Here is a 12063-nt window from a genome sequence, read left to right as displayed (position 1 = left end):
CTTATATGACTATCCTCATTCCAAGTGCTCAAAAGCCCCATGTGACAAACGGCTATCACAGTGGATGCCAGTGGGTTTAGATCCTGTGTTTTTTCCACTGAGCCATAAGTCCTAGAACTCTACACGTTCTGGGAAAAAAAGAAAATCCTTTGTCAAATTGCCGGAGGCTTTACAAGTGCACATTAGCATGTTAGTATATTTAAAGAATCTACAACTTTAACCTTCCCAGATTCCTTCCCGCCTGCCCTTCCATTACCCTTCTGTGTGACACTTTAGAACACGTTCTAATTCAAAACAGCGAAGGAATATGAGCATTCAGACGGTCTCAGGCACTTTTTCTCAAACTTTTGCTGGGAGTGGGGAGAAAGACTCCCAGGTCCCACTTCAGGGATAGATTTGGGTTGGAAAACACAGCCTCAGAAAAATTATGGCAGAAACAGCCTTGGCTAAACCCCCAACGGTTACAGCTTTACCTATCAGTTCCAGAGCACCATTTGTTAAAGAATGAAATTAACTCGTGCTCCAGAATCTGTCATCAATCCTACCCTGAGAATTTATTCATCGAATACTTCTTAAACGCCTGCGTACATACATCAGCGGACGAAACAGCCGAAATGCTCTGTCGGGGGGCAGGAGGGTTAACTCAAGTCCAGCGGGGAAGGTGGGGCCCTAATACCTCTGCGCCCTCTGTATCAGCTGCGCTAAGCACCCCTCTTGCACTATCATATTTAACGAGAATTAAGTTTATTCTCAGTGCAGAACAGTACGAAGAGGCTGGGTAACTAGTTACAACCCAAGGCACCGACCCACGTGGCCGCATTCCGAGCCCCGCGCTCGCGAGGCACATGGGGCACGCGTGGGTGCCTCAGTCCCCTCCAAGCACCTTCACGGACTCGGGCCGGGAGCGCAGGCGCAGCGACCTCAGGCGGCGAGGACGGCAGGACCCCACAGTGCGCCCAAAGCGGCGTCTCGTGGTCCTGGGGCTTCACCGAGCTTTTCCTCGCGCCGTTCAGGCCGCGTCACCCCCGTCGGTCACGACAGCGTCTCCCCGTGAAGGACGACTCACCGCCGGGGCTTGCCGCACGGCTCCCAACCGACGCACCGCACCCCCGCAGAAGCGTGACAGGGATGGGGCGGAAATCGCTAGACCGCCGGCTGCCTTCCGAACTACACTTCCCGTGAGGCTTCGCGGCGCCGGACGGCCTCTGCGCAGGCGCGCGCACGGCGTGCGTGCCGGCGTCAGCGGTTCTAGAACGTTGCTGTGGTAGCGCTCGGGCGCCATGTTAGGACGAAGGGGAAGGAGGAGAAGCGCTTAAAGCGGCGGGAGCGGGTGCGGGAGTGGGGTTGGACCCAGGGCTGAGGCAGGCCCCCCTCCCTCCCGCCTCAGTGGATCATGCCCAGGGCGGCAGCGGCCGCGGTTGCGGGGGGGAAGTGACTGGGCGGTGCCGGCGCAGGAGACGATGCCGTTGTAAGTGATCTGTATTCTGTTTTCTCTCGCACGCCGGCGGGGCCTTGGGGGCGTCGGGGGGAGGGGGGAGGGGTGGCGCGCGAGCCGGGCCCCGGCCCCGGCCCCGCGGGGGAGGCAGGCGGCACCGGGGCTCTTCCTGTTTCCTCACCCGCTCGCCGCCGCACTTCCCTAGTGCCGGGTTCCCACTTCCCCCCACCCCTCCCTGGCTTCAGCGGCCGTCGGGCCGGGGGCCTTCCCCTTCCGGGAGAGCCGAAGGAGTCTCTGTCCCTGCTACTCCCGCTTCTCCGCCCCCTCCGAAACACCACGGCGGTGTCCGGCGGCGGGGAAGGGAGGCCCTGCCCCTCGCGGGGTCTGCACACGGGCTTCGGGCTCGACCTCCGCGGCTCCCCGGCCCCTTTCGCTGCGTCGGTTCCCGGTGTCCCTCCGCTGCGTCGCTCTCTTCCTGGGGTTTCCAAGATGACCAGTCTCGCTCCAGGGTTAACCCGCTTCCACGTCCGAGCGTGTCTGGGCGCTAGTTAACAGGCCCGTTCTGAGCGTTGAGCCTGCTCTTTGAACCCCTCCTCCCCCGCCGCAGTCCTCCCCAGCCTTTCCGCCGCCCGAAAAGGGGGTACTTTCCAGGGCGCCCTCCGAAACGCCTCGGCTTCCGCATCGCTCGGCCTGTTCTGTTTTAATAGGATAGACGGCTTGCAACCTGCTTCCTTCTCCTTCCATCTCTTAGTGATACTTTGTGTTTTTCTGATTGTGGATTTTAAAGCTAATCCGTCTGTGCCTTCTGATCTCACTAAGCCTGCATCGTGTACTTTTCTTTTTCCTCCTAAGGATTTAAAAAAAGTTTTTCTTTCTCATTGAAAGAATGGGAAGTAATTTGAAAACTTACTGTTGGGATAGAAAGGTGACAGCTTATCTTCTGCGTTTATATAAGTGTTGAGGCCTATATAGTGAGACTGCATTTCTTTCATTTTAGAAGAGTGAGGAGTAAGTGCCTCTCTGAGCCGAGGGACCGTGTTTTCTTCTTCGTAGCGGCAAAACGAAGCATGTAATTGATACCCGAAGTTTTACTTACATGCAAAATAAAGCCTTTATGGTTTCTAGACACGAAATGTAGCACCTCTGGTTTTATTTTTTTAAGTAGACAGTTTCTTTTCTGCACCTATCACCGATTATAGTTTTACGTTTTTATTTACATGTGAGCGTCCATATGCGAATCTGTGTATGTCTCTTTACAGGTGAGGCTCTAACTTTGACACAGGCTTAGACATCTATCAAGATATTAGACACCTAATACATTTTACACAATATTTTAAAAAGGAATTTCATAACGCCTGCCTTCTCACCCATTCCTGTCATTTTAAGAGGCCTATCAACATTATTTTTGTAACGAGAATATTTGTTTTAATTAAACATACAGACCTAATTTTAGAATCTGCACCATCCCTGTTAATTGATTCATCCTTTCATGGAAGGGTAAAAAGAGGCGCTAGGAGAACCTAGTCTAAGCAAAATTTTTGTGACCTTTTTCTGTTCAGCAATAATTAAAATAAACCTAAATGTTTGCAGTGATTCCATGTGATTTCTTTGTGTTAGCTCACATTTTTTTGCTGCGTTTGAAAAGGGACTTCTCTTTCTGATAATCATTTGTTTTAAAAATTGATCAGTGAAAGGAAATGTGCTCCTTAAAAGCCTTTCGTAAGAACATAGCTTAAGTAATAAATTTTCTTTCTAGAAATTAAGTCTTTTTATACCTACTTTTTTCAAACTAACTTTGAGGGGAGAGGTGTACATTTCCTATACAGACCTAAGTCCTTCCAATTTTTTGACAGTAATTCAAAGGTAGAAAATGGAAGATGGAGTCAAGACAGCAGATTTACACACAGATATTGCTTTTCTAGTGTGTTTCTTGAAATGTGAACAATATGGCCAGTTTTTCATAAGCTGGCCTTCTCATTTTTAACCTAAAGTGCACTATAGTCCTTTAAGTAAACAATGTAAAGACCGAAGCCTGCATAGTTAAATAGGTCTTATTCCTCACTAATTCGCGTTCTTTTTCATGTTTGATGTTTTAAATTGTGATTTCCTCCTTATATTGTGTTTGACTTCCACCTTCATTTTTGGTATGCCTGACCTGTTAAATTTCGGTGGGTGGGTAGGGTTGAGGAATAGACTGCAGTTGAGTTGATTTATTGAAGTTTATACCATAGATATTGAAGTTTAGGTCATTACAAAACATTGCGAACACGGGTTCATCTTTTGTCTAAAAGTCAAATGTAATTGCACATATAATTTTGAAAGGCTCATGTGATTTAAGAGCCATGGTGATTAAAGCTTCAAAAAATGTTGGTAGAGTTTCTCACGTAGGTATGATTGACATTTTGGGCTGTATAATTCCTTGCATTGGGCTGCTGTCTTGTGTTTAGTAGGGTGTTTTTAACAACACCCCTGACCTCTACCTGCTAGATTTCAGAAGCCCTGCCTCCCCATCTTCCCAGTAGTTATTACTAAAAATGTCTCCTGATACTGCTAAATGTACCCTGGGGTCAAGATCTCTTGGTTGAGAACCACTTCATTAATACAGAGTATAATACCCTTATGGAAACTACATTTCACTTTCTTCCCTACTCTATGCTGGTCAGATCATTATTTGCATCATCTCAGTTCTGGCTATCACACTTCTAATAGAGTAACCAGTATCAGTGACCTAGTTAGCATTTGTGCCACATTCATAGACTCTGGTTGAAGTTACTGGCAAACATATTTAGCAAGACTTGGGGGAGACAGTAGCTTTTCTCCCAAATATTTGTGGCGCTGTCACAAAAAGGAATTGAAGTAGTTTCATGTAGCCACCGCAGGCAGAACTGGGACCTGTTAGCGGATAGTGATATTGTGTGGCAGTGGTTCACAGAATGCAATCTGTGGAAGCCTGGAGGGTGTGGGTCCCTGAGTTCCTTTCAGGGATTACATAAAATCCAAACTATTTTCATAACAATGCTGAGATATTATGTCTTTTTTACTCTGTTGATACTTGCATCAGTGGTGCAAAAGCAGTGATGGCAAATGCTGTTCATTCCTTAGGAAGAGTTAAGGCAGAGGCACCATATTGTACTAGTAGTCATTGTATTTTTTCAATACATATACAGTTAAAAGTCCTTGATGAAGCAGTAAAAATGTTAATTTTATTAAATCTTGACCCTTAAGTTTGTCTTGCTGTGATAAAATGGGAAGTATACATAAAACTGTACACTAAAAAGTAGAATGGTTGTTTAGAGAAGAGCACATATATGATTGGCTTGTGAGCTAAACTAGTGTTTATGGAGATTTTTTTTTTACTTGAAAGAAGAAGTGATGAACTGTGGATATTCATACTTGACTGTTTAGTATTTACTTGAAAAATGAAGTGAGCCTGTCTCTTTAAGGAAAATAACTGGCCGTATTTGTGACCAGTGATAAATTTTGAGCTTTCAAGCAAAAATTAGAATTTTAGGGAGCTTGTTTCTGCCATTGTGTGCTTGACAGCCTCCCAATTAAAAAATTTCTCATTAGATTGTTGGTGATATTAATGAATATAGGTGTTTTTTTTTTGATAGTCTATAATAATATGTCAATATTTGGAAGATATGTGTAATTCAGTGGACCCACATTTTCCAAGTCACCAGTCATAATGTAATACAATCATCCGTGGGTAAAAGGTACCTTTGAAGTGCAAGGTAGACTGATGGCTTTTAATGCAAGAATACAGAGTATCTTGATCTGATTTCAGCTTTCATACTGTAACTCATCTTAATGAAATTATCACTTGTGGAGTTTTGTTGTGGTATCAAAGATACCTACAATTATTTGAAAAGGCTATTAAAATACTCTTGTCCAGTTATAATGGTATGTCAGGTTTTCTTCATATGTGTCTGCCAAAACAGCTTATTGAAAGGGATTGAGTGCAGACGCAAATATGGGAATCCAGCTGTCTTTGATTAAGCCAGAATTAGAGATTTGTGAAAAACAGTGCTGTTCTTCTCACTACATTTCTGTTTGGGAAAACATTTATTTAAAAATGTTATTTATGCTAACATGTAATGGATTTCTTGTTATTAAAATGAATAAACATTAAAAAAATTCCCAGCTATAATTTCCAATGCAGTAAATAATGGCAGACATAAACCAGGTAAACAAAAGCTCTTTGGGGGTCCTCAATGAATTTTAAGAGTTATAAAAGAGTCCTAAAACCAAAAAGTTTGAGAACTGCTGCCATATAGTAACAGCTAACAGCTGCTCCAAGCTTCTATTACCAGTGGTGGTGTCAGTGCAGCATCTTAGGTGTTATCTATCTATCTATCTATCTATCTATCTATCTATCTATCTATCTATCTACCTACCTACCTACCTACCTACCTACCTACCTACCTACCTACCTACTCAGTCTGGAGGAAAAGACACATGTTATAAATACATTTTTTTGTTGTTAGTGAAAAACAATGCATTTTTTCCCTTCTAACCTGAGAGATTTTGATTCTCAGATTTTAAGATTTAGAGATTTTGTAATGAATTGCTTGCTGCTTAATAAATGTTGGTTACGGTTTTCAAATGTGGCATTTTGCCTTAAGCGTGTTTTCAGTTCACGCTTTTTCGTGGAGAAGTTGGGAGGGAAGTTATTAGAGTTGAGAAAGTTTTTGAGCTTCCTCAATTCTATTCCATGATAACTCTCCACCCCTTAGGCAAAAAAGCCTTCTGGCTTGATAACATACAACTTTTAAAATGTTCTTTTCGATTCATCAGGACATGCCATTCCTTGGTAACTAAGCCCTGTTTAAGTTAACATTACAATTAAAGTTCACCTTCAGTTGCATTTAGCTAGGCAAGTTTACAAAAGCCACTTTCAGGCAAAATGAGGCCATTTGGGTTCTTACCTATTTCTCATCTTTGGTGGGGATGGGAGGCATGTCTTTTATTCTATATGTTCATTGTTTTTATTATTCAACAGCTTTTAAACAATTGCGAATCTCAGTTTATGATTCACAAAATAACAACTGTAGGAGGCATTAGTTCTCCTTAAAGTTGGTTAAATTGAGGTTCAAAGTAGTCACTTGGGTATGAGGACAAGTCGTAGACTGGGCTTTAATTCAACTCTGGGTTCCATGTTCCATTCTCATTCTGGTACTATACCATCTCCTCTTAACCTTTCTGGGAACTGTTTGATCAGCTCAGTCTTTTTACATGTCTTAAGTAGAATGAATTTTCAATATCAAATTTTTGTGTGTAGGACATTTGAATCTTTTTTTTTTTTTTTACTTGTAACATTTAGTATAGACTTACAGTATACATAAAGTATAACATACTGTGGAACCGAAGATCTTAGTATATATTTTTAGTGACTTATTTATCTAAAGTCATGTACAGATTGACCAGTTATAGACTCCCAGTTTGTGAGTGGAGTCTGCAGCTTTTTCTATGGAAAGTGTTTGTTTTTTAATCTTTGGATTGCAGGTCTGTAGAATTGTATAGCATTCTTATTTGTGGAAATTCAAGAGTTGGAAAGAAAACAATGTAGGGGTTTTTGGATATCTCTACTTTCTTTCTCTTCTGTCACAGAATTGTCTTTCAAATTTGTATTCCCTCTATATTAAGAATAGTTTTCTTATCATTTTGGTCATCAGAAACATCTACATTGTATTTACGGGAGTTACTGTGTATAGTACTATGATTTAATATATTTTCGACTATTCCCACCTGATAAAGTTTTATACTTTTCCAAAATTTCCATTTTATTTACATTTTCTTCATTTTCAAGTATATTTGGCAAATTGATGCAGGACTGCTGCTATTTGGCTGTTTTTTGTACTACATTTAGCCCCTCTTGAGAGAGAGCAAGGGGCAGTTGGAAGTGCCCTTAGGAAGGAAGGAAAATAACTTGGCTGTTGTTATACTTGAATATCAAGTACCCTTTCTCTGCTTAATCAACCTTGTATTTCCAAAGTTTCGCCTTGGGATTCATTGTAACTTATTCCCCTTGGGCATAAACTATTAGTTCATCAATGTTTGAGCCTCTGCTGCTCCTTTCTAGCTGTTGGCTGGATGATCCACCTGGAATACGTGTTTTAAGAATATAGTTAGGTTCTAAATATATGTAATACGACTTACACAGAACACGTATGGCAGGCGAATTAGCCATCCTTAGAATAGTTTCTTAGCAAATACATTGTTAGCTCTATGCTTGACTCTAAGCTATTAGCAAACTTAAAACGTTAAACTTATTGTGAAAAAGGAGATTTGTACTGTTTTTTGCTAAGAATTAATATTTAATGCACATTTACATACTTCAGAGAGATCCCTTATTTCTTTTCTGTCCAGTGTCCTTTTTTCCTGCTTAATCTGAATGGGCACATAATATTTTAGGTTGAAGCCCTTTAAACAGCCAGTTAGTGGTTAATTGTTACATTAAATAAGTTACTGTGATTTAGGTGATTGCTTCTAAAGAATATCAAGCAAGTTAAACTTTCAGTTTTAACGATGAAAACTATGAAGAAATGATAAAGTGTTTTCTGATGGTTGGTAGCTATCCATTTTGAGGAAATGTACCTTGCTAATACTGTGGGCCACAACATATACCATATACCTAATATGAAGAGCAGGGATTTATCAGTTGTATGAGTATTAACTATTTGGAAAAACACCATTGGTGATACATTGTCCTTTTCTTTTGTGTTACTCATCTGCCTAGACTGCACTCTTCCCCCTCGCCCTTCCATTCAGAGTGCACACTTTTTTAACTTTTTCTTTTGACAGAGTCTTGTTTCTTCGTTTCTGTAATATGTATTTTAAGCTTTTATTTTGCAGTTATCTGCTGTTTAAGTATCTGAATCTGAGGCCAAATTTGAGACTGTTACTAAGAACAGAGATCATCTTTGTATTCCTGATTTTAGCTTGGTTTTTCATACATATTTAGGAGTTCAATAAATTTTAGCCTAAGTATTTATTATACTATACTTTTGGCAAAAATAAGTTAAATGAGCAAAAGGTGCTTTTAGGAAAATTGGTTTGATGAAGTTTGAGAACCTTGGATGCCTTAGTTTTCTGGAGCAATGAATAAAGCATGATTTACTTTGTATTAGCTATTTCTGATCAGAGTATTGCACTGAAAAATCCATTTTTAAAGTTATTTTATTTCTTTAATGTGTTTTGATTAGCATAAACTGAGTTTTTAGCCAATAATTAAAAAGCTATTTATTGTTTTAAACTGAGCATTTATTTGGTGTTCCTCTGCTAGGGAATGATCTTAGGGGGTGATTTTAGCCTCCTTATTATCACAAACTAAATTTGATGGTGAATATCAGAATTAGAAGATTTTTTTAACTTTTGTTCGACATCTTTAATATTTTTAAGAATAACGAATTGAAACAAAACTTTAAACTGTAAGTGAAATCCTCTCATCAGTTTACTTGGTATGTGTCTGCACATATAGACACAAAACACAAATAACTTTTAAAGATATAAGACTGTAGTGCAAGATTTGGAGGCACTTTAGCTTTTATACATAGAGGTTATGATTATAGTCAGATACCTGTGTTTGTATCCTGGCCCAGTGAATTTAATTATGCCTTTTTTTCCCCTCTCTCTTTAGTTTCTTTATCTGTGAAATGAGAGTTTTAATAGAGTTCTTAAGAACAATTGGGAAAAACGTAAAGTGCTTCACACACTTCTTGGAATATGTTGAGGTTTTGCCAAATACTAGTTTTTATTATAGTTACAGTCTGCAGCTTTTCACCTGACATCATGGTCATCTTTCCATGCAACTACATGTAATAACTACCTTGTTCTTTTTATATCACATAGTATTATGTTGTAAGAATGTACTATAATTAACCAGTCCTATCTTAATGGATATTTAGGTTGTTTCCAGTTTATTAGTGCATTGTATACTGTGCTCCAGTGAACAACCTGGGGTAGCTTTTTGTATGATTCCTATGAAAAGGGTCAAATTACAGAACCTCTGGGAATAAAAGAGGTATTTATTCGCAAGTACCAAGCATGCTCCTCTAGGGAATAACCCTGGGACAGACACTGCTCATTTCAAGCTTGTTGTTGTTGTTGTACAGGATTTGGGGCCCATTTATGGCTTGTCTTCTAATACATTGTACCTCTCCCCAAGGAGTGCCTGGAAATTTGGATTTTTATTTAATATTTTATATATCAAAATGTGAATTGAATAAGATATATCTTCTAACTTCAGGGCTTTCAGTTTGGGTCCTGTGTCCTAGTATATGTACGAGAAATTGCAAAAGAAGTTGCTAGACATTAACTTTAAAAATCGATATATGCATTTTTAATTTTGATGACCGTTGCTGGGTTGCTTTTTTAAATGACATGCCAAGTTCACTTCCATTGTGAAGGGAAAGAGGGCTCGTTTTCTTAGACCATTGCCAACTTTGGAGGTGTATAATATGTCTTTAATTTTTATCAGTTGTCCATCAACTTTATTTTTCTTCAATCTGGCAGAAAATGGTCGTCTCAGTTTGCTTCCCTGATTTGTAGTGAAACTTTTTTTTGGCGATTTAAGAACTCTTTATGTGTTAAGAATATTACAATTTTGGCATAGGTTACATCTGTTTTCCTTACATCACTTGCTTTAACTTTGTTTATGATGTATTTTTGCTATATAAAAGTTGGAGTGTTTTTATGTAGGCAAATCTGTTTTTGTGTATGGCTTTTGGGATTTGTATCTTGCTTAAATGTGGTTTTGAAGATAGTGTTCTTTATGACTTTTAACATTTTAAAATAGGTCTATAATTCTTAAATATTTGGAAATATGGCATCTGGAATTTAGGTTTTACTTTGTATAACCAGAGCCATTTGAGTATTCCATACTTTCCTGACTGACTTGAAATAGTTGTTAGTAATAATATATCCAAAGATTAATCATTTTTTGACTGTTGGGTTGTATCGCCACTAAACTACAGTTCACGAATTATAGGAACCTGTGCTATTTGAGTTAGCTTTATAATTACTGTACCAAGTAGTTCTTGATATTTCAGAGTGTACATATTGGTTAAGTTAGATGCCTAAATTTTTGAAACAAATATCTAGCTATAATAAGCAGCCTACAATCTTATGCTAATTTTACAAAAACATTGCCATTCTTTCTTTTTACCTAAATATTTATCCTAATTAGAATCAGTTATGGGGAAAAGACAAAGCTTTTTTTGAGTATTAAAAACTTTATATGTTTGAAAAACTCTTCAGTGTTACAAATGTGATAATTTTTAAATTCTTACTTTCCTATCCAACTTAGAGAAGAGTATAATAAGTTCTAAGGTAAATCCATACAGATACAACTTACTAAAAATAATATAACTATAGAGGCAGAAGTGAAACTAGAGTGATAGAACTAGTAGAAGTGAAATCAGGCCTGATTTCTATTTATCAGATTACTTCTGAGTTCAGAGCAGAATTTGTAGACAGAGTTTTGAATGTCATTACCCGAAGTCATGGGATTTTTAAGGAGGCCGTGTTTTTAGGAAGATACGCTTGGTAGCACTATGGATGGTGGACTGGCATGGCAAGAGGGTAGAAGGAAGGAGTGGAACCAAAATTCCAGGAGTCAGAATTGGAGTAGTTGGAATGAAATCGTTACATGGAATGTCGTTAAAATTTTAAAAAAGGAAAAAAATTAAAAGAAAACATGGGCATGTGTCCTGTGTGAGCTTTGCCCTGATGAAAATATTTTAAATATTGTAAAAAAAAAAAAAATAAAAAACAAAAAAACCCCATGTTCTGAGGGAGAGAAGTCTGAAAATATTTAACACTGTGCCCTCTTCCTCCATCTCTCTGCTTCCCACAAAAGTAGAATGGGAGAAGGAGTGTTTGGCTGTCATTTGTGATTTTGAGAGGGAACAAAATTTGTATATGTACTGAATGTGTAGGTATATAAATCTTACTTTGATCCGGAAAGGATTAAGACTTTTAAGAATGCTTTAGTCACTTGTTAAAAACTGGCAAGATGCTTACATTAAAGGTGAATGCAAAGGAAGAATAAGGATAGAAATATAAAACAGAGGAAGAAATTAGGGTACTAAAATAGTTCTTACAGTAATACAGTGGTATTTGGATTTTTGTAGAGAGCTTTCTGGATTGCCACCAGTTTTACTCTAAGAATTCAGGCAGTATCCTAAAGGTAAATACAAGTCATGTTTGTGAGATGAAAATAAATCAGTTGCTCAGGAAAAGCACAAGTGTTCTTGATACCAAATCCCAGAAATTTATTGAGTCACACATACTGGAGCTCTATATCTGGTTTGTTTTTCCCCTCATTGTTTCACATAATTGTAGAAGTTTTATTTTTAAAATAGAATAATGTCTGAAGAAAAGTAAATACTCTAAAAAATGTCTCTAGAACGTGATAGACATAGAACTAATACATTAGACACTAGACAATATATGTCTAATGTATTAGTTCCAGAATGTGAGGAAGAGCTTTACATTCTTGAGATTGACAGCTCTCTGATAATACGGTTCCAGGAAAGAGTAAAGCAGAATCCTTCAAATTACCCAATTTGGAGTGTGTTTGTTAAAAACAGAATAGCAACATAAAGATCCTTAAATTGTTTTATCAC

General features: G+C 38.9%; 1 protein-coding gene across 3 annotated transcripts in view; it reads left to right on the top strand.

Moving 5' to 3' along the window:
• The first annotated feature begins 1246 nt into the window (after positions 1-1246).
• The window catches only part of PAPOLA (poly(A) polymerase alpha), a 60723-nt gene continuing 49906 nt past the window's right edge, over positions 1247-12063 (top strand). For 2 of the 3 annotated variants that reach the window (XM_011370200.2, XM_011370201.2), the window contains exon 1: positions 1248-1468. In XM_011370200.2, the coding sequence (XP_011368502.1) occupies positions 1461-1468 (8 nt within the window). In that variant the 5' untranslated portion in view covers positions 1248-1460. Of the gene's footprint in view, positions 1469-12063 lie in introns of all 3 variants that reach the window. The other variant, XM_023536636.1, reaches the window with a different exon arrangement.

This window comes from Pteropus vampyrus, unplaced genomic scaffold (genome assembly GCF_000151845.1).
Source record: "Pteropus vampyrus isolate Shadow unplaced genomic scaffold, Pvam_2.0 Scaffold164, whole genome shotgun sequence".
NCBI classification, from domain to species: Eukaryota; Metazoa; Chordata; class Mammalia; order Chiroptera; family Pteropodidae; genus Pteropus; species Pteropus vampyrus.
Note: the sequence above shows the minus strand (reverse complement) of the source record. Positions and strands in the feature narration are given on the sequence as shown.